This window comes from Dermochelys coriacea, chromosome 3 (assembly GCF_009764565.3).
Source record: "Dermochelys coriacea isolate rDerCor1 chromosome 3, rDerCor1.pri.v4, whole genome shotgun sequence".
NCBI classification, from domain to species: Eukaryota; Metazoa; Chordata; order Testudines; family Dermochelyidae; genus Dermochelys; species Dermochelys coriacea.
In genome coordinates, this window is record NC_050070.1 from 163,483,433 (window position 1) to 163,504,981 (window position 21,549).

Here is a 21,549-nt window from a genome sequence, read left to right on the forward strand (position 1 = left end):
TGAATCTTGCCCACATGCTCAGGGTTTAGCTGATCGCCATATTTGGGGTCGGGAAGGAATTTTCCTCCAGGGCAGATTGGAGAGGCCCTGGAGGTTTTTCGCCTTCCTCTGTAGCATGGGGCATGGGCGACTGGAGGGAGGCTTCTCTGCTCCTTGAAGTCTTTAAACCATGATTTAAGGACTTCAATAGCTCAGACATAGGTGAGGTTTTTGTAGGAGTGGGTGGGTGAGATTCTGTGGCCTGCGCTGTGCAGGAGGTCAGACTAGATGATCAGAATGGTCCCTTCTGACCTTAGTATCTATGAAACTGGGCATGGGCAGAGTCATATTGTTATTTCAATTGCAGGTTTTTGTTTAATTTGAAAACTATAAAAACTCCTCTTTCCTTATTATGTTTTGTACAGATTATATGAAATCTCTCTTATTTCTATTTTAACCCAGGATAACTAGAAATTTGGAGAAGCAGAGAGTTTAAACACCGGCAGAGAATAACTATTTAAAATATTTTTATAGAAATAAAATTAAACTTGTCTTAAAATTAAGATTGTAAACTCTTTGGGGTAAGGTCCATGTCTTACTATATATCTGTAAAATACTTAGCACAAGGGGGCTGCAATCCTCACAGAGCATTTAGACTTTATTGTACTGTAATGTAACCACCAACAACATAGATGAGATGAGCATTACAATAGCTCTTTCAGAAATGGAAGGACAAAGCTCTAAGTGGACAGTGAATTAATACCTATGGAAGAAATAGAGCTAATAAAGCAATTGGTTGACAAATTGGAAAACATTGAGACAAAATTAATGCAGAAAGTAACGTCTAAGAACGTGTTTACTTCCACAAGGCATTGAAGAAACAATTTTGAACAATTTGAACAATTGATTCCTTGTGGGCAGAGACAAACAGATCACCATCTCTGGAAAGAACAAATGACAGAGAACACGAGACACCATATTACCACCAAAGAATCCAACGCTACCCACACACAAAAAAACCTACCAAAGATTTAAAGAGAAGGAAACAATAGCTAACATTCCATCTGTGTTCAGTGAAAGTAGGAGGAATTCATGGAAGTCAGGAACATATTAAAACAATTAAGTTTGGTTTCTCATATGTAGTAGCTAAAAATGTTACACAACTTCTATATGTCCATCTTCACATCCCCAGAAGCAGCAAAGCATTTTCTCAGCAGACTCTTCAGATTCAGAATCAATTTGAACTTTGCAGTTAATCTAAAATAAAAATTATATACTACTCACACTGTACATTACAGCTTTCCTGTACAGAACATTTGAACCAGCTACCTTCACAATAGGGATTTGAATATCACAAACATCAGTTTTAACAAATGAGAACTTGACTCAAAGTAAGTAAATGGATCCAAAGGTATCTATTCTCAGCCTACCAACACTCATCAAATCACTGTTAGTAAATTCCCCCCCACATCAATAATCAGCAGTTAAGTTATGATAATCATAAAACAGAATTAATTGTTCTAGGACAGTAAGAGAGAGAAGTATTTTTTAAAGTCATATTTATAGGCAATAAGCCCTTATTCCAGAAAAACTAACCTTATAATGAAATGCTGGTCAATATACTACTATATTTGATGCTAGCATGTCATAGCTTGAAATTTTAAAACTGAAGAAAACCAAGATATTTTTGAAGTAGAATTACTAGAATCTCCAGAAGTTACACTGTTATCTTAAAATCTGAATTATACACAATCTGTCAAACAACTGTGCTATGACTAAAACATGACACACACTGAAAACCCTTTTTAAAAAGTTTTTTTGGAGAAAGAGGTACAGCCAGAGACAGGGCTGCTCTTAAACTGTAGTTAGCTCAATGTAAGCACGAGATGTATTTTTCTACTGAATTCACTTTTCCAAAAGGTGGTTGGTTGTAGAGTGGGGCAGACAACTGGGTGAATGATGTGGTAGAAAATTTAACTTTGGTAGTAACCAACTGAACTCTCCACATGAAGGCAGTCTGAGGGTGGGGCAGAGAGAACACTGGTGAATTCTATTCAACACACAAACCACCAGCTGTAAGCATTAGATCTTAATACATACCATTGGGCCATCTTAGCTCTGAAATGTCACCAATGAGTTATGTGGATATTATCAAGATTGGCAAGTTCAAAATGACCTCTTTTCTCTTACCTATTTGTAAAATTATTAATATTTCCCCTCCAAAGTACCCACACAAACTAAACCCTAACTTTTCATTAAAAAAAATGCAAAAAAAAAAATCTCAATTCTCATGAATATGATAGTAACAACATTTTCACACATGATTAAGAAACTACATTCACACTGCCCTGAAAATAAGAACTTATTTTTTAAAGTTCTTACTATACCTGTCTATATCCCTCAAAGATGAAAAAAAGGTTAACAGGCAACAAAACATGATAAAGACGTGAAAAAATTTAGGTTCTTAATACTGAGCACCCAAATTAAGAGTTCTACAAGGCTCTGTCTGTTCTTACAGAATATCACAGCAGAACCTTCCCCAGCCAACCTTCTCTACCAAGCAGCAGAAAGACCCTAGGCTCTCTGAAGAAATCCAAAAATGAAACACAAAAACTGTACCACCTCTTCACCAGGGTGCTTGTGCCCAGCCCAGATAGCCACAGTAGAGGTATGCTGGGGAGAACATGGAAGTGGGGTGGGGAAAGTCACTGAAGAGAGAGCATAAGAGACCAACTGGGATGTGAAGGAGGTATAATTGAAAGGCAAAAAATCAACAGAAAGCAAAAATGATAAAGAAAAAAATTCTGAACAAAAATCAAAGACTTAAAGGAAAAGGAGCAAGAAATAAGATAAGAAGATAATGGGCTGTGAGAGTGGAAGAGACATGGGTAACATAGCTAAGACGAGAAAAAAAATCAATAAAGGAATGTGGAAAGAAGCATTTAACAACCATCCAGTCTTATTATTTAGCTGTTGTTTACAGTGCCACTGGGCAAGTGTGGCACTTCAGAGAACAAAAATGCAGTCGTTGCCCCAAGCAGCTTGCAATCTAGGTCAGATATGACATGACACGACAAACCCTTACTTCTCAGTTGCCAAGCCTTCCTGTTTCTCATCCAGGTAACAGATGACAGATTTTCACTTGGAAAATCTGGTCACCCTATGCATCCCCCAGGTCTTCAGGGTTAGGAAGTAAATCTCTGTGGTAATTAACAAGAAACACTACCAGAAAGCTGTGCTTTAGCAACCAGCAGCAGAGGCAGAAATCACCCTTAGACTTTGCTGGGAGAGGTTTTACACCCTGTAAGGCTGAAGTGTTAGGACCATTTGGAAGCTGAAGCTACTGCAGAGAGCTGCAGCCCACCTAAATGGAGTTGCAAACAGAGTACTTTAGACCACTTCTCTATGATCTGCACTCATGTCCAGTAAGCTTCCAGGTGGAAAGCAAGATGCTAGTTTTAACCTATAAAGCCCTAAATGGATGGTTACCTGAGAGATCATCGCTTTTCCCATGATATCTCATTACAGTTGTGATTAAAGACCAATATGTGGGATAGGCACTCATAGTAATAGATGGGCACCTAATGCTGTATTGCAATAAGCAAAAATTATATATAATCCCAAGAACAAAGAGGAACTCAAGTGGTTTTGTTGTTGCATCATTGTTCTCAATGTGCCCTGAATGTTGGAGGCAGTCACTTGAAATGAAGCAGGCAATTGGGGGTTGGATTATTATGCATGAAGGATCTGAAGTGGGCAATTAAGGGTAACAACCATTGTTGTGGGTGACAAAACGAGTGTCCCTGTTAAGTGCATGGTTCTTGGTATCTAGCAGAATTATGAATTTTAGTTCCCAGGTTTGTCAATTTTTTTCCTGATGCAATCAACGTAATGATCTACTGTATGGTTTTGTCCTCTGAGGGGTGTCCAGTCAGATTATTCTTTCTTACGACAGTCAGTGGGGACATTGGGGTTGGTGTAGTCTTTGTTGTGAAAGAATTCATTAATGCAGAGTCAGAAGAATTCTTCTAGTTCATGTTAGTATGTTATCATATTCTAAGGTGGGGCAGAAGTTCACTCCATTGGAGAGTACAGAAACCTCCATTCTGATTAGAAGTAGTCTTTAATGATATTGGGATGTCGTGTAGTGTCCATATGGTGGGTCACTTGTCTTGGTTTCTCCTGTAGGTTGTGTTCCATTGGCTGTGAAATGGTTATACTTGGTACCATGTTTTGTTTTTGCGTTGGATGGCTATCAAGCTTTTTTTTTGGTTTGGGTTTCCTGCTTGATCTTCTAAGTAGGTTTCCTGATGCGTTTCCGGAAACAACTAGTTAAAATTTGACAATTTTTATGTTGAAGTTTTCCAGTTCTAAATATTTTTATAAGTTCCTTATGAACATTATTAGCAGCATGAACCTTTTAATAAGTCATGTAAAACATAGGTTTTCTTAAACAAACATAATTTATAAAATTACACAGAGTACTCTATGAAAAGCGTTTATGCCGGTTGGTTAGAATTTCTGTATCCTAATGGAATATTTTATGTCACAAAATTGGTTAATAATTAAACACAGGCACATCTCTCTCAAACAGTCATTTGGCTGACAGTCTGGAGAATGCAGTTTTGTTGAGAATGCCACTTGTAATTATTTTGGATAAAAATGTATATAGGCTAAAAATGAATTTTAAATACCAAATAAGAACAATCAATAGGAAGTGTGTGAAAAACCACTTGATGGTTCTTAATTTGGGCTCAGGATTTACATTACAGAGACTGTAGTCTTGCCACAGTAAGAGTGGAGCTAGCTTTTTGTTATAAGCCTATATGTGGCAACTTTTTCCTGTCCAACATTTTATAAGTAAGGGTAAGTGTAAGATACAGTCACCAATGAAACCACCAACATAGTTGGGGACTCAGTTACAACACAATAATTCCCTGATATTGTTTAAAAGTTTGGTCTTACCATAGGAATAAACTGCATTTAACTGTGCAACTTGCTGAAGTAAAAGGGTATTGCACTGAAGTAAAAGGGTATTGCATTCTTGTCAGCAAGTTAAGGAAGTATGGGCTGGATGAATGCACTATAAGGTGGGTAGAAAGCTGGCTAGATTGTCGGGCTCAACGGGTAGTGATCAATGGCTCCATGTCTAGTTGGCAGCCGGTGTCAAGTGGAGTGCCCCAGGGGTCGGTCCTGGGGCCCGTTTTGTTCAATATCTTCATAAATGACCTGGAGGATGGTGTGGATTGCACTCTCAGCAAATTTGCGGATGATACTAAACTGGGAGGAGTGGTAGATACGCTGGAGGGGAGGGATAGGATACAGAAGGACCTAGACAAATTGGAGGATTGGGCCAAAAGAAATCTAATGAGGTTCAATAAGGATAAATGCAGGGTCCTGCACTTAGGATGGAAGAATCCAATGCACCGCTACAGACTAGGGACCGAATGGCTCGGCAGCAGTTCTGCGGAAAAGGACCTAGGGGTGACAGTGGACGAGAAGCTGGATATGAGTCAGCAGTGTGCCCTTGTTGCCAAGAAGGCCAATGGCATTTTGGGATGTATAAGTAGGGGCATAGCGAGCAGATCGAGGGACGTGATCGTTCCCCTCTATTCGACACTGGTGAGGCCTCATCTGGAGTACTGTGTCCAGTTTTGGGCCCCACACTACAGGAAGGATGTGGATAAATTGGAAAGAGTACAGCGAAGGGCAACAAAAATGATTAGGGGTCTAGAGCACATGACTTATGAGGAGAGGCTGAGGGAGCTGGGATTGTTTAGTCTGCAGAAGAGAAGAATGAGGGGGGATTTGATAGCTGCTTTCAACTACCTGAAAGGGGGTTTCAAAGAGGATGGCTCTAGACTGTTCTCAATGGTAGCAGATGACAGAACGAGGAGTAATGGTCTCAAGTTGCAATGGGGGAGGTTTAGATTGGATATTAGGAAAAACTTTTTCACTAAGAGGGTGGTGAAACACTGGAATGCGTTACCTAGGGAGGTGGTAGAATCTCCTTCCTTAGAGGTTTTTAAGGTCAGGCTTGACAAAGCCCTGGCTGGGATGATTTAACTGGGACTTGGTCCTGCTTTGAGCAGGGGGTTGGACTAGATGACCTTCTGGGGTCCCTTCCAACCCTGATATTCTATGATTCTATGATTCTATGTTCAGGAACACTGTTACAATGCAGTCTGGTCCTTTTTATCTTGCAAGAGAAAACTGTGTTTTAACTGAAATAGGATAACTATGTTGTATCCAACTGTCAGATATAGCAGTACTTACAGTGTAGATTTGACCTAAAAGAAAAGGCATCTTCAGATAATATGGAAAACAATCTTTCCTTCTTCCAATAGGAGTGCACTCTGTCCCTATTTTAATACAGTTTTAAATAAGTGATTAAGTAACATGCAAACAGTTGAGACTACCCTAACTCCTTAGGAACAATTCACCTATGTGTCAAAAATGTTACATTGCCCTAGGATTTCGCAAACATGGCCCCAATCCCACAAAGATTTATGGATGTCCTTAACTTTATGCCCTCTGAGCACTTACAGGGCACATGCTTAACTTGGTGCCAAGTCTTTTCAAGATCAGAGCTTAAGTTACAAATACCCCATGGTATTGCATTCCTGAGTTGATGTTCTCACCTAATTTAATCTTTGAGCTTTAATTTTCTCGCAATCCATGAGCTCAGACCATCTTAAGTTTAACACTAAAATAATTGAGACTGAAAGTTAAATCTTTCTAAGACCATATTTTCAGTCAAAAGCAACGTTCAGCAACCGAGAAATACATAATACACATCAAAAGTCTTTAAACAGTCAGAGTGAACTCATTCATTGATAACAGCAGCTTTTTTGGATACTGTCATTCATATCGAAGTATATTGCACAAAGTTTCACAGCCATTTAAAGTCAAACTATGTACAGTAAGCTATGTCAACTATACTCTTGTGACAGAGTATAAGGTGAAGAGAAGTGCCAAAGCCAAGGAATAAGAACAGAAGAATCAAAATCAGAACTGGATAATTTTATTAGCAAGAGAAGATCAGAAAGAAAGTCTCAGGGCCATAGGAAAAAAAATTACAGATAGTGACACGGGGAATAGGACCTACTGTCCAAGAAAGTGAGACAGGAGGGTTGGGGGGAATCTCTTGAGAAAATTGAAGATGAAATTGAGGTTGAAAGGGAGAAATAGAGTAGTAAAGAAATTACAGTTACAGATGTGGAGAGGTCAAACAAAATAAAACACTTATTCAAAGATATAAAAATTGCCATTAATTACTCTCTCTCTAGTTCTTGGAGGGCTGGGATAAACACAACTTCTAAGTAGCAGCCTTCTAACAACAGTCCCATCCAGAAAATCATCAAGGTGGCTCACTGGATGAGACTCTCAGTATTACAAAATACAGATGTTTCACTGAATCCAAACTTATGGGGGACAATGAGGGCATGAGGGGGAAGCATTTTTGGAGCACTACAGGGGGAGGCTATTATCAAGTCACAGATCATTCCCCTGACTTTCCCTGTGTTCTTGAGGACATTTGGGGCGGGGGGAGGGGGGAAAAGGAAGAAGGAGAAAATGGACAAGATAAGACAATATTGATACAAAGGGCAGAAATGTGCCTCTTTCCCCTTCCCCTCACCATATCAACTAAACTCAGAAGTAGAAGCAGGGCCCTGGATGATAGATTGCCAACTCCATGGCTAAGTCTCCCCACTGACAAAGAGCAGGATCTTGGCAAAGGGAGGAATAGGCTCAGCATCTGAGCTTGTAGCTTCACACTAACTCTACATCAACAGATCCACCTCTTTGTTCATGTCTGCATCAGTGCATGCTTGACAACTAAACACGTCATAATGCTTCCTTTGCAATATGCTTCTACTAATTCCATATCTAATTAAAAATGAAGTTAGATATTAGATAGATAAGTGAAATTTCAGTGTTTTCATGTGAAACTGGTATTTTCTTTCATATCTGTTTAGAGTCTTCATATCCTATACTCCTTAATTTATTGAGTGTTGTAAAAAAGATGAGACTATTCTCTCAAAGATAAAATAGAAAAGATGTACCCTATAATGTATATTTCCATATATTCTTCAACTTCTGAAACTACAATTATTTTTCTAATATGCCTTCACTTTTAGGAAGTAAACTTCCCAGATTTTTTTTGAGCGTCCATTTCCCCCAAATTGTTAGAATCCACTTACGCTTCTTAAAGGTGATGGTTAAGTGAATCTGCCAATCATGAACTGTTCCTGAATAAGTGATTATTTTAAATAGAATTGAGGAAATTCAAAGGATGAATTTTCATCTTCTTGTGCAGAATATCTTCTAGAGTACATGGAGAATTGCTCATTATGAAAGGAATACATGAACTGTAAAATTTGTAACCATTTTTAAATTGAACAGCTCTATGTTCTCTTAGGGCGATGCCTGATTTATTCAGTAATTCAGTGAAAAGTTTTTATCCTGAAATTTCTGCTGAGACCTAAACTGCACATTTATTATCCATGGACATAGGTGGCAAATGTGGTTTCCAGAAAGTACCTGTCTTGTAGCAAGTCTCAGAACTCATAGGTGAGAAACAACTGAAGATGCTAAAGTGTATATCCTTTATAGATGAGTTTTTGAAAAACTCACTAGTTCATGTATTTTTTTCCTAGAACCATGCATGTTGCTGTAATAGATACTCTAAAATCTTCCGTTGCTTCATAATTCTTCCTCAAGATATTACTCACCTATCAGATAACTCTTTATATCAGAAGTTCCCTCTATGAAGATACTTTTAGCTAAGAAAGTTACAATTAATATACTGCCTTATAGTAACAAAACAATATGCTCTCTCTCAACAGATGACTTCTGAAAATGTTTAATCTCAGTTCATATAGAGGCATTCTCATTATGTATTTATTATATCACCCAGTACAGAACAAAATGTGATAACTTACTTGGGGGAAAAAACACTGATTAAGGAAAACATTCTCATCATCTGGCTGAGCATTTAAAATTGTAATAGTCTACAGTCTAATAGTCCCTTTTCACCAATAGGTTCAAAACATTCTGCAAAATGTTTCTTTGGTCTCTTCATCAGAACTTTCTGAGTCAGATTATTTCCCTATTAAAACGCTATTCAGGATGCGCACACATACAGCTATCACTTGCCTGACAAGAAAAGATAACTATGCAACCCTGGTAAAGACAAAGACACCAAGTATAGTGTACAATTTGGTTCACATCATTAATGAACAAAAAAACTAGAGATAGTACAGGGAAGAGTGGGAAACATAAGGAAGTTAGAATAGATGACCAAACAGGAGACAATAAAGGAGTTTAGAAAGTACAGTTTGAAGAGAGAGACAGACAAAGTAGAGTATTACTTAACGGTTTGCAGGACTAGCATTTGGAAGAGGGCATAGGTGCTTACCTAGGCCTGGAGCACCCACAGGGAAAAATTAGTGGGTGCTCTGCATCCATTGGCAGCCAAGCTCCCCCACCCCACCCCACCCCGGTGCCCAACCTCTGCTTCCTCCCCCGAGCATGCCACGTCCCCACTCCTCCACCTACCTTCCAGCACTTCCCGCTGCCAAACAGCTGTTTGGTGGCGTGCTTGGAGGGAGGGGGAGAAGCGGGAACGTGGCGCGCTCAGGGCAGAAGGCGGAAAGAGGCGGGGCTGGGATTTGGGGAAGGAGTCGGAATAGGGGCAGGGACTTTGGGGAAGGGGTTGAGTCAGGGCAGGGCTGGGGACGGGGGGGGGGGGGTCGAGCACCCACCATCAAAAGCAGAAGTCAGAGCCTATGGAAGAGGGTAACTTACAGTAGCACCATAACGAGCAGAAGTAATGAGTGTCACAAGATGATAGATATTAGAAAGCATGTAATAATAAATCTATTCAAATGAATCAGCTGAGGTGGTAGTTGAGATCCTATCACCATGTTTCAAATAGCTTATATAAGCAAGGCCTGCTTAGTTTACCATTCAATAAAACCACAGTTGCCTTATTTCCACTCTTTTTACAATGGAATAAAGTGTTTTTTCTCTCACCTGTCTCTCACCTATAATCAGCCATCTTTAGCAGAGGCACAATGCTAACCCCACAGTAAATATTACAAATGACGTTTTTTAGGATTTTACAGTGAGATAATCCTAATGTGCAAATTATCTCACTGTAAGAGAGATTTTGTTAACATTGTTTACTGAACAAACAACAGAAAGCAGAGAGAAGACCTTAGTATGAAGATTTGCACACACATGCTTCTGGCACCACAAATAGGTGGTTCTAAGAGCACTACATCTCCCTCTATCATCCATCCAAGAAGAAGAAAAGATCAAAGAGCAGAGCAGAGCACCTGAGCCTCACGTAGAGAGCGCTTCCCAAAGAGACTACTGCCAAACAGACCAAAGCATGCATAATCACATTTTGAACATCTACACAATCTATTGTGAATGCTGGTTTATTTTAGCTTTTCAACTGGTCAGATTTGACATGAACGCACAGCAGACTGATTTAAATCAAAGCAATATTCTCTCTCTGTCTGCAGAAGAGGCTACTGCTGTCAAAACCTGGCTTAGCACTTCAACGAACTCTGGTTCCAAGTACTCAGTCAACAGTGTAATGGCTTGACTTTCTTTAAAACTTCGCAGCAAACATATACTGCTTAATATTAATGTTTTTAATTTAAATGTAAATTTAAATACATTACAGTAAGTTTAGCCTTAACATAAGTTGTCATCCTTTTCAAATTTATTTTTAAATAGATTTTTTAAAACAAAAAAAAATTAAGAAAATCAATTTACATACAAAAAGACCATTTTTTGTTTTTAAAATATCATTGATTTTTATCCACTCTGCTTGGGAATACTACATTTTTTGTTTTATTTATTTGTTTTCCCCCTTTCCTAATTCAACCTCTGAAGTTACATGATGAATATTGAACCCTAGACAGTTGACAGTTTAAAGCTCAATACCTCAGGACCCTGCAAGGCTAGAAACAGGAGACTGTTATTTTTGGACTGGATACTGCTCTTGCCCTTAATAGGTTCAGAGATATTGGATCTTACAAGTCCAACCTTAAATATGGAAAAAATATTCTGAATTATTAAAATTCTAAAATTAGTTACAATCTTTTCTGCCACTAAGCCTTGAAAAGTGGACTCCCTGGAACTAAGGCAGCATCATTTTACATGTGGGAAACTTAACATGCTGTAATACCAACAGAAGTGTTTAAAAAGACAAGAACATTTTTAAAACTGTTTCTCTATATGACATATAGCGAATACACAATGGTGTTGTGTGGTATAAAGTTTTTATTGGTGCTGGTATCGGCACTCATGAGTAACAATGTCATCCAACCTCAAGTCAATAAAACCACAATATTCGCTGCCATGCAGTCATCTCATATTCTGTATGCACAAATATGTACATATTTGTGTGTGTTTTTCAGAAACAGTCCATTTCATTCATTACTGGCATGCAATCACTGTTGTGGGAGGAACAATGGAAGCTGTTCAAACAATGCAAGGACATACGAAGTAACAGTTTAAGTCACAAAATTAAGAACATGAGATAATTCAAACAGAAATGTAGGTTTACAGAATGAAATTACTCAACAGTATATTTAATGTATTCACTGGAATTACAAAAAGAAGTAATTAAAATACATCTGTTTCTTCAAATCCTTTGACATTTCTTACTTTCAAGTTTTAAGTTATTTTCTTCAATGATGGGTTTTTTTTTTGTAGTTAAAATATTGGATGGGAACTCAGAAGATCTGGGTTTAATTTCCAGCTCTGCCACAGACTTCTTGTGTAACCTTGAGCAAGTCACAACCCTTCTATGCATGTGTTCCCTCTCAGTTGCTTGTATGTTGTATCCCTTTTTCACCCTTTATCTGCCTGCTCTGTTTACATCTTGATCCTATAAGCACTTGTGCATGATCTTAGCTCTATGCATGAGTAGCCCCAATTAATTAAATGGGACTTGCTCATGTGCTTAGAGTTCAGCTGTGTTAAGTGTTTGCAGGACTGGTGCTTAAACTGTAAGTTCTTCAGGACAGGGGCATTATTGCTATGTTTTTGTATGGTGCCTCATATAATGGCCCAGTCTCTGTTGGGCCTCTAGGCTTTACTGTAATAATAAATAAGAATTTGTCACCATTAACAACGTCTCTTACTCTTGCAAAACAGAGCTACAAGATCTTAGGTGGTCACAGATGTCCCACTATACGTACTGCATAAATGCTTAGTACCAGAGTTGAACTAAGGTCTTTTCTTATAACAATAGTTTCATATCTACAGTCTTATTACTTTAAAAGACCAGAGTAGAATGAAATATTATTTTAGGTTCATTTCTATTGATTAACTGGAACATATTAAATTATTGTAATATGTTATTTTAAGTTTGAATGCTACTTTCTCTTTTCATTAACATCCTTCATTTTGTAACTCTCACATATACTATACAAAGCACATATAAAACAGAAATGGATTCTGCACTATCACTCAACCACCTAAGCAGAAAATGCTGTTGACAGTTCTGTATTGATCAGTGTTGGTATTTGTCTGCACTTATGAATAAATTAAATATGCTTGCGTAATAAGCTTTCCATAGTATTTCAATCAACATTATCAATCTTCTTAAGATTTCCCATATGAAGTACTATGAAATCATTTATTATTCATTCATTTAGTGGGTTAAACAGATACTTGAAGATTTTTAGAGAGACTTCCCATACTATTCAGGCAGTTTTTTTTTATTCAAATTATATCTCATAACTTATACTACATGCTTTTTGAAGAAGTTTTTTTAGGTTTTGTATTCATCTTTACTGAAGACAGTGAAATTAACTAGAAATTTACCACAACAAAAGTGAAACTTTTTGGTCCTCACACATTAACACAGCACTTCAAAGCTGGAGTTCTAAACAGTGCAGTGAACACTTGGATGTAAACATAAATGTTTCCACTTTCAAAATTAATATTCAATATCAATATTAAGTGTTTAAGTATTTATAAAATAACTCAAAAATCTAAACCATTCTGCACACAAAGCATTTTGTTCCTGATTAGTACTGAAGAATTACAAAGCCTGTTGACTTCAGTAGGAGTTTCAAGTGGTCAACACTCTGGAACAGGGTGAAAGTTTTCGAAATGAACAAGAGCAAGCCATGACACTTGAAAGCTGGTAAAGAAAATGTATTTACTTCAACAAAAATATTAATCTGTTCTACTATTATCTCCTGCTTCTCACAATCACAATGATACAAGTGCACATCAAAGTGAAGGCAAATCATCTGTCTTGGTAGGACAAATAATTTTAGAACAATGCATATCACTGTAGGATTTACAAGCTGATGCACAGAAAATCTACTCAATATTTTACGTGTAAACAGCCTTCTATTGATTTGCCACTATAGTATGAACCATGCCATTCCTACTTAATTGTGTGGTGGTTCATTGCCTTAAAGGTTAATTGTAGCCCAGCTGAATTTAACTGGGAAGAAGCCTATTACAATGAATGTGAACATATGTCCTTTGACAAAATTAAACATTTTCTTTTAAAGTTTGCACACAAAAAACCCTAAGACTCATCTAAAAGAAAAAAAAATTCCTCAATTGTCCTCTAAGCTTCACACGGATGCAAAATTAACCTACATATGACAAATACCTTTCAATGAAGCAACCTCAGAATTATTTTACAGCTATAATTACTGCACACGTTTGGTCATATTTATGTAAATTAAGTTGAAAATAGCAGGACAGGAAACCTGCCTTGCAAAAAGTACTATTTTAACAATTTGTAGTTTCTTACCTTGGTTTCCCTGGGATACCTGCCAAAATTCTGCCTAATGTGCAATATCTTATCCGGTTACAAAACTGAAAATTAACCTTGAGACAGCCTCAGTATTTAGAAGACCTTTTTGCTAATTATCTAGCCTGAGAAGACATCACACAGTATTATTCTTCATAGCATTTAATCATGGAAAAACCACCTACAGTTAAAATTGGAAGTTTTACTTTAATACTGGACTGAGAGACTACCAAAAAAGTTCATTTATGAACTGGGGAAGTGAAAACCATGCTATAAATTAACTGTATATGGCAGTAAACTTTTTTGGGGAGAAGGAAGATATGGAGAAAAGAATCAAAACTGATTCTGTAGTTAAAATCGAAGAAAAACTATTAAACAGCATGTACCTCAAACTTCCACTATAGTGAAGGTTATAAAATAGTTTCCATTTTAACTTCTTGTTTTCACATGCCCATAACATTCCAAAACATTCACCTTTTGCTCTGAATCTTTTCACGCTTTACCACTGCCCAAAGGGGTATATTATATAGGGCAGAAGACACCAGACCAAATTTAAGAGAGTTTTAGCAAAATCCCTCCAGTGATTCTGAAATCATGGAGAGAGGAAAAACAAAAAAATCTGTATTGTTAAATTATAGCCACATATTTAAAAAATAAAAATAAAAACAATGGCTAAAGGATAAGGGCCAGAGTTTGAAACTTGGCACTGACTGCATTGAGCAGTGTTTTTTGGTGAAGGGAGCTGGAGGAAATACATACTATGCAACTGAAAGATCACTTCTGAACACTGCCAATGAAACCACAGTCTTTCTGGGACATCATGGCACATTCTACCAGCTTGCCCTGATCACCGAACTGATACTCTTAAATTACTGCTGGGACAATTTGCATGAAGGATATTTTGGGGCTTTGTTTGCACTTGGAAAATTGGTGGGAAGAGAGAGAAGTTGTGCTTGCACTAGTGAAGCTCCCTCATTATTACCAGTGGTGGAAACTGTAGCGAAGACGAGGCTTACACATTTTCACTCTCATTGAACAGCTCTCAGAGGTCAGTAGTAAAATCGCTTTTGCCCTGTCTACACAATAGCTTCTGCTTGCAGACATCACCTAGTGCAAAACACAAAAACAAAACCAAAAAAACACGTCTAACTTATTACAGCATAAAACATTCCCTTAAGTTTTACTGAAACTTCAAACTCTTCAAAAAGACTCAACTTCCTTAACTTCAGGGTCAGAAAAATATCATAAATGCAAATACAAACAACAGATCAGTCTAATTTTGCCAGATTTTACAATATTTTACAAATGCTGTATTTTCATTTAAAGGGAAAGTTAAAGCTCAATCTTTTCTGTTGTTCCATCACCATCAAAAACGTATAGAAAACTGACTCCATACAAACAGCAGCAGCACAGGGAGGAACTTAACCCATTCACAACAAAGTGTTAACTTCTAATAGTTTTACCATTTTAAGGCTCCCAATTTATTCTTTGACAAGACAAATTAGTTTTTAAAACTTTTTAAAAAAGACAAAAGATATTAAATTAAAAAAGCTGCATTAATGCAAATTAGGTCTGCACAATTAAAATTACAATGTAAAAAAAAGTGAAGGTCTCAACAGCAATGATAATTTGGCAACATTGCACATATTTAGTATTTTCCTTGTTTTCTGTAACCAATTAGTATTGGTTGTAAAATTACAATTTTCAGGATGTGGAACACAAGCAAATTCATGTTACTATTACATATGAACCGTAAAACCCACAGAGTCAGGAAATAAAGTTAACGTCATGTGTGGAGATTTTTTTCACTTGCTTTACCGAAAACATTTTCTTCTACTTAATAAGAAATCAAAATATCATTTGACACAAGAATTGCCTGAAAAAGATATGAACTCAAGAACAGAATTATGAGATGAATTCCTTTAACAGAGAGTCAGAAATTAAATGTTTATTCCATATGTCCCATTAGTACCATATACATTTTAAATGAAAAGTTAAATTCAAACTGGTTGACGTAGTTTTGTAAAAAACAAAGATGCTGACCTACAATTAAAAAGGTATCAGACATTCCATCTATATTCTTCTTCCACAACACTGTGTCTCGACAACTGGTTTTTCCCCACAGCATGGAAACCCACTCTGTGGATGCAACAATACTGTACAACTTTGACAGAAGCAAAATAATCTCCAACAGAAGGATATGACAACATTTTATGTTCCTACCACCTAAGCCATATGTAGTGGCACACTTGCATACAGAGAAAAATAATCTGACATGGCGATGATATGGCCAATATTCACACCACTCCATCAAATTGTGGAGAAAAAAAGATGCAGCGTACTTTTGAACCTGCAAGGCTCAGAAACCAGGCCATGCTGTTGCTTAAGGCACTGGAAAAAACAATTCTTGTCAGGATATTTTCTCCCACGCCCCCTCTCCCCAAATCAAAACCATATGTTCTTATCATGTAAAGCAAATCCAGGCAATAAAAATATTCTAACTATAGCGAAGTTAATATACCCAATTAACCCATCCCATGCTGTCCCCTTATCTTCCTCACCCTCACTTTCAGAGTTTTATCCTTCTCCTCAGGACAATTTCAGTTCCTTGGTGCAAAATAGCCAGACTTCGTATCAGTACTTTTGTCCGGGTTGCTGCATTTAATTGACTAATCTGCTTATTCCCTGCTAGCCATTTGTACGAGGCTGTACAATTAACCCCCAAAGAGAAATTAAAACTCATGGCATTATTGGTATCTAATAGGTTAATATCCTTATCTTCATGAACCAGAAAATAGTAAATCATTGGGGGGGGGGGGAGAGGGGGCCGAGGTTCATAAGATTGTCACATTGCACACACACTGTTGTACAGGTGATCTTTGAGTATACTATTCCTGCCGCACAATTTTTTCCAATCCAATAATACAAATAATTTTTCCTATCATAGTATACTTCAAGCTACACACACCATTCCTGAGGGCATTCTGCGCCAAAAAAATTAAAATTCTGCATACAATATTTTAAAATGCTGCAAACTGTATTTGTCAAATGAACGTTGAGGCTCCAGCATGGCACTGGGGAGTACAGGCCACTGGCTGCACAAAGGTTGGAGATCACTGTGCAGCTTCCGACACCCCGCAGCCCCAGGACACAGACTCAGCAGTGAGGCTGCACCCAACCCTCACACAGCGCAAGGACCAGGCCTGCCCCAGAAACACCCCAGGGTCCCGCCACTCTGCGTGGGCAGGCATGCTCAGCAAGGCAGGATCCAACAGCAGAGGGGCTTAATGTTGGGGGATCCAGGTGTGGGTTGAGAAGGTTCTGTGTGAGGCAATCTGGGTGTAGGTGGCTCAGTGGGGGATCCAGGTATGGGCGGAAATCTGGATGCACAGGTGGTTCTGGGTGCCACAGTAATGGAATGTTGCAGGGGGGTCCAAAGGGAAGGTGGTTTGGACTCAGCAGCAGGGCAGGGGGATTGGGTGTGGGGGGGAGAGAGCTTGGAAGGGGGGTCTGGTTGTGGGGAGCTCAGTGGGGGAGGGTTCAGATGCTGGGGAGTGGGGCTCAGTGGGGTGGGGATCCAGTGCAGCTGGCTGGGGCTTGGTGGGATGGGGATCCGGGTGCACAAGGCTCATCAGGATGGTCCATGTGCAGGGGGAGTGGGGTTCATCGGGGGGGGGTGAGACTCAGCGGGAGGGTCTGGATGCATGTGGGTTGGGCGAATGGGGAAGCAGCTCCCTGTACAGCAATCCCTCCCCCCTGCAGCTGAGGAGCAATGGGTGCAGGAAGTGGGGGTGGGCTAGTTTGCAGAGCTTCCTGCAGCAGGGAGAGAAATCTTGGGGTGGATCTGACCTGGCCCTGGATGCTGTGCAGAGGAAGAGGAAGTCCCATCCTCCCCAGCCCAGTCAGGACCAGCAACTAAGCCCGACACAGGGAAGGAGCCAGCAGCCTGGTCTTCCTCAGTCCTGCCTCTTGACCCACAGTAATTTACTTCTCTGCCATCTACCCTGGGAACCCAAAACATACTGCTGGGGAGGGTCACATGACTGTTCTTATGGCTTCCCTTTGCTTCCCTGCCAGAAAGTCATTTTTCTACAGGTTTCAGAATAGCAGCCGTGTTAGTCTGCATTCGCAAAAAGAAAAGGAGTACTTATGGCACCTTAGAGACTAACAAAGTATTTGAGCATAAGCTTTCGTGAGCCATTTTTCTACAGGAAAGCAAAGAAATATGCGGGGGACATAAATTCTGTGCACATGCAGTGGAGCAGCATTCCCCCAGGAGTAATACTCAAGCCTTCACTGTCATCAAAAAGGCATCCCACCTGCCTCTCCAACTACTGTGTTCTCTCATTCAACCTCCAAGCTTTAGGGGAAATCCATCAAAATTCATAAAGCCACCTTCTTATTCTCCTCTCTATCCTTTTTAAAATACCTCTCTGCAATCCATCTACCATTAGGTCTAGAATTTTTTCCACATGGCATTAGACATGGGGCAAGCTGCAACTTCTATTTTTCTTCTCAACTCTGTTCATTTTGTTATCTCATCCTTCCACTCCACCCAATCCCCACACTATTTTATGCATTTGTTACATGCTGCATGACACCTACAGTGCAAGCTCTCTGGGGCAGCGACTGATATCTTTGTTATTTGTCTGTTTAATACACTACACAATGGGGCCCTGATCCTTGGTTGCATTTCCTACGTGCTACCATAACACAACCAACACTAAAAATATCCAAAATAGTTCAGCTGAAGTTGACTATGGAATTCCAAAGAGTTCCCAGACTGGGAGGCTAAATGGTCTTTATGTCAGGAAGATGACTAAAGCCATTACTAGCTTTACCAAAGCAAGCAAGAAAAGGCCAACCTCTACCATCACCCAACATTTTATCTTCTGCAGGACAAAAAGAACCAAACAGACCTGGAATTTTACAATAAATAAGGAATGGTATTCATAATTACAAAAACTTATTTGTCTTCTTTTACCTTTACCTCAACTAAATCATTTTCAACTATACCACATGATGTGACATGACATGAAGGGCTCTCTTCTCTTTGACATTTGTTACAGATCGATTGTTCAACAGTAAGGGATAGATTAATTATATTCATGTATATTTTTTACACATGGGCTATGGCTAGTATGGCTTGTTATGCCAGTTAAGTTTCACTAAATTATGTACATTAAAAAATTCAGATACAGAACAATTAAGTTATGCTAATTAATGTAACCACATGATCTTATTTCTGTTACCTTTGTTCTCCCTTCCCTACCGCCTGTCTCTTATTTCATATTAGCCTGTGAACTCTTTGGAATAGGCACTATATCTGCCTGTGTGTTTATAAAATGCAAGTCACAATGAGGCCCAAATCTTAGTTAGGGTCTTTGTGTACTACTGCAATATAAATAAAAATGTATTTTTCCCCCCCACTCACTTCCCCCTTCAGTTTCCTAATAATCATATCTGCCCACTAGAAACAGTATGTGTAGACATAAGGCCAGATCTTGCATGTTGTCTCCATTCTTCCTCCTACCCCTTCCATTACTATCCTAATAGCTATTAATGATAGGCACTTTCTGGACATATTTGTTTTAGGTGTCCGTCTCTGTATTCTGTCCCCCCCCCCACAAAAAGAGTTTCATATCTCGTATACCACCACTGTGTACATCTATAAAATATAAGGAAAGGAAAGGAACATAAAAGATATTTACGTACATAAAGGAAAGGAACATAAAAGATATTTATATATATAAAGTCAAATCGTTTAAAACTTTTCATTTACCCTGCCCTCCCACATAACAAGCTTAACATTAGAAATATCCACCCAGTTTATGGTGGCCAGTATTATTTTAGGCCTCTACTCCGTAAGTAGGACCCTACCAAATTCACAGTCCATTATGGTCAATTTCACAGCCATAGGATTTGAAAATTGGTAAATTTCACATTTTCAGATGTTTAAATCTGAAATTTTAGGGTGTTGTAACCGTAGGGGTCCTGACCCAAAAGGGGATTGTGAAGAGGGTTGCAAACCTGTTTTATGTGTGTGTGCAGGGTGTTCATGGGATTGGCACCCTCACTTCTCCTCTGCCTTCAGAGCTGGGCTCTGAAGGCAGCAACTGCATAACTTCCTGCAGCCACAGGAGGCTCGCGGAGGTGGGTCTGAGCTCCCCACAAGATCAGCTGTGCAGGGGATGGACAAGTCCTGTCCCTCCCCAGCCCAGCTGGATCTAGGAGCCCCCCGACAGGGGCGCTCCTAGCAGCAGGAGGAAATCGGACTTCACGGGGAAGGGCTTATTTCACAGTCTGATGCATTTTTCAGAGTCATGAAATTGGAAGGGCCCTATTTATAAGGCACCACTTCAGTTGCGGAGCAAGGAGGCAGGGGTCAAAGGACGTTTAAGAAGAGCACAAATGGAGACACAGCTAAGTAGCCCAATGGAGTACTAGTCAAGGGAGTACTGCCTCTTTCAGAGGAACAAGATGCATCAGAGGAAGTACCATAAGGGGAATGCCAAGGTCAACCCATCCCCAAACAGCTACAAAGTGAGAGCAGCTCAACCCAGGGAACGTAAGATGGGGTAGCGTGCCCAGCCCAGGCAGAAAGAGCATAAAAGGTTTCCTACCTCTGGTGTATGGAGAGATTGGAGAATACAGAAAGGGCGCAAACCAGCCTCTTGAGAGGAAACATGTGCAGCTAGCCCAAGCCTGAGGAGAGGTCTACACTAGAAACCCTACATCAAAGCAGCTGTGCCGACGTAGTGCGTCTGGTGAAGACGCTCTAGGCCAACAGGAAAGCGCTCTTCCATCAGCATAATTCCTCCACCTCCCCGAGAGGCAGAAGCTGCGTTGGCCTGACGGCATCTCCCACCAACATAACGGCAGCGTGGACCTGATTGCTGGTGTGGGGAGGTGCAGACTCGACCAGACTATCCTGATGCCCAAGGATAGTCCTAACCAGCCTGAACAGACAACGCATAGGAGTCTCTGTCCAGCTTGGGTACGTCAGAGGTGGCTGCCTAGCCGAGGGGCTGGGGGTGTCTGTGGGAGAGAGGAGCTCAGTCTGGCTCAGACGAGTGGGCCGGGGCGGAGGAAGGGGGCACACGGGGGTGCCTGGCTCACGCGGAGAATGCAGGAGGGAGGAGCCCAGGCAGAGAGGGGTGACCGGCCTAGGGGACAAGGCGCTGGGGGCGCTTGCCCAGAAGGAGGGGAGCCGGAGGACTAGGCGATCGGGGCCAGCACGGAAAGGAAGGGCTGAAGAAGGGTGCCCGGCCCGCGCGGCCGGGGGGAGCGGCCCAGCTGGGCTTGGGGGAGGCGGCGGCGGCGGCCTAACCGGGCGCTGGCTACCTGGGCCGGGGCGAGCCCGGAGAAGGAGGCCGGGGCGGGGGGCAGCGCGGGAGCGGGGCCCGGACTCACGTTCTCGGTGTCCCGCTCGTTCACGGTGGGCAGCGGCGTCCGCGTGGACATCTTGCGGGCGGCGGGCGGGCCCCGCGCCGGGGACGGGCCGCCCGGGAGTCCTAGGCCGCGGCGGTGCGGGGAGACCGGCTTCCCCAGCGGGAGGGGACCCGGGGACGTGCCGCGGCGCCGGCCCCGCTAGGTTCCCGGGGCCATGGCCGCCGCCGCCGCCGCCGCCTCCTCCGCGCCCGGGCCGGGATCGGGGCAGCCCGACCGGCTGCGCCTCCTCCTGCTGCCGCTGCCCGCCCAGGTGAGTGGCCGGCAGCGCGGGGAAGCCGGAGCTGCCTCCTCACAGCATCCGGCGGCGGCGGCGG

The 21,549-nt window shown here is 40.7% G+C and overlaps 1 protein-coding gene across 7 annotated transcripts in view; it reads right to left on the bottom strand.

Moving 5' to 3' along the window:
• MARK1 (microtubule affinity regulating kinase 1) overlaps positions 1-21,320 on the bottom strand; it is a 114,528-nt gene extending 93,208 nt beyond the window's left edge. For all 7 annotated transcript variants that reach the window (XM_038393904.2, XM_038393902.2, XM_043511733.1 and 4 more), the window contains exon 1: positions 21,197-21,320. In XM_038393904.2, coding sequence (XP_038249832.1) covers positions 21,197-21,247 — 51 coding nt within the window. In that variant the 5' untranslated portion in view covers positions 21,248-21,320. The remainder of the gene's footprint in view (positions 1-21,196) is intronic.
• Positions 21,321-21,549: the final 229 nt, after the last annotated feature.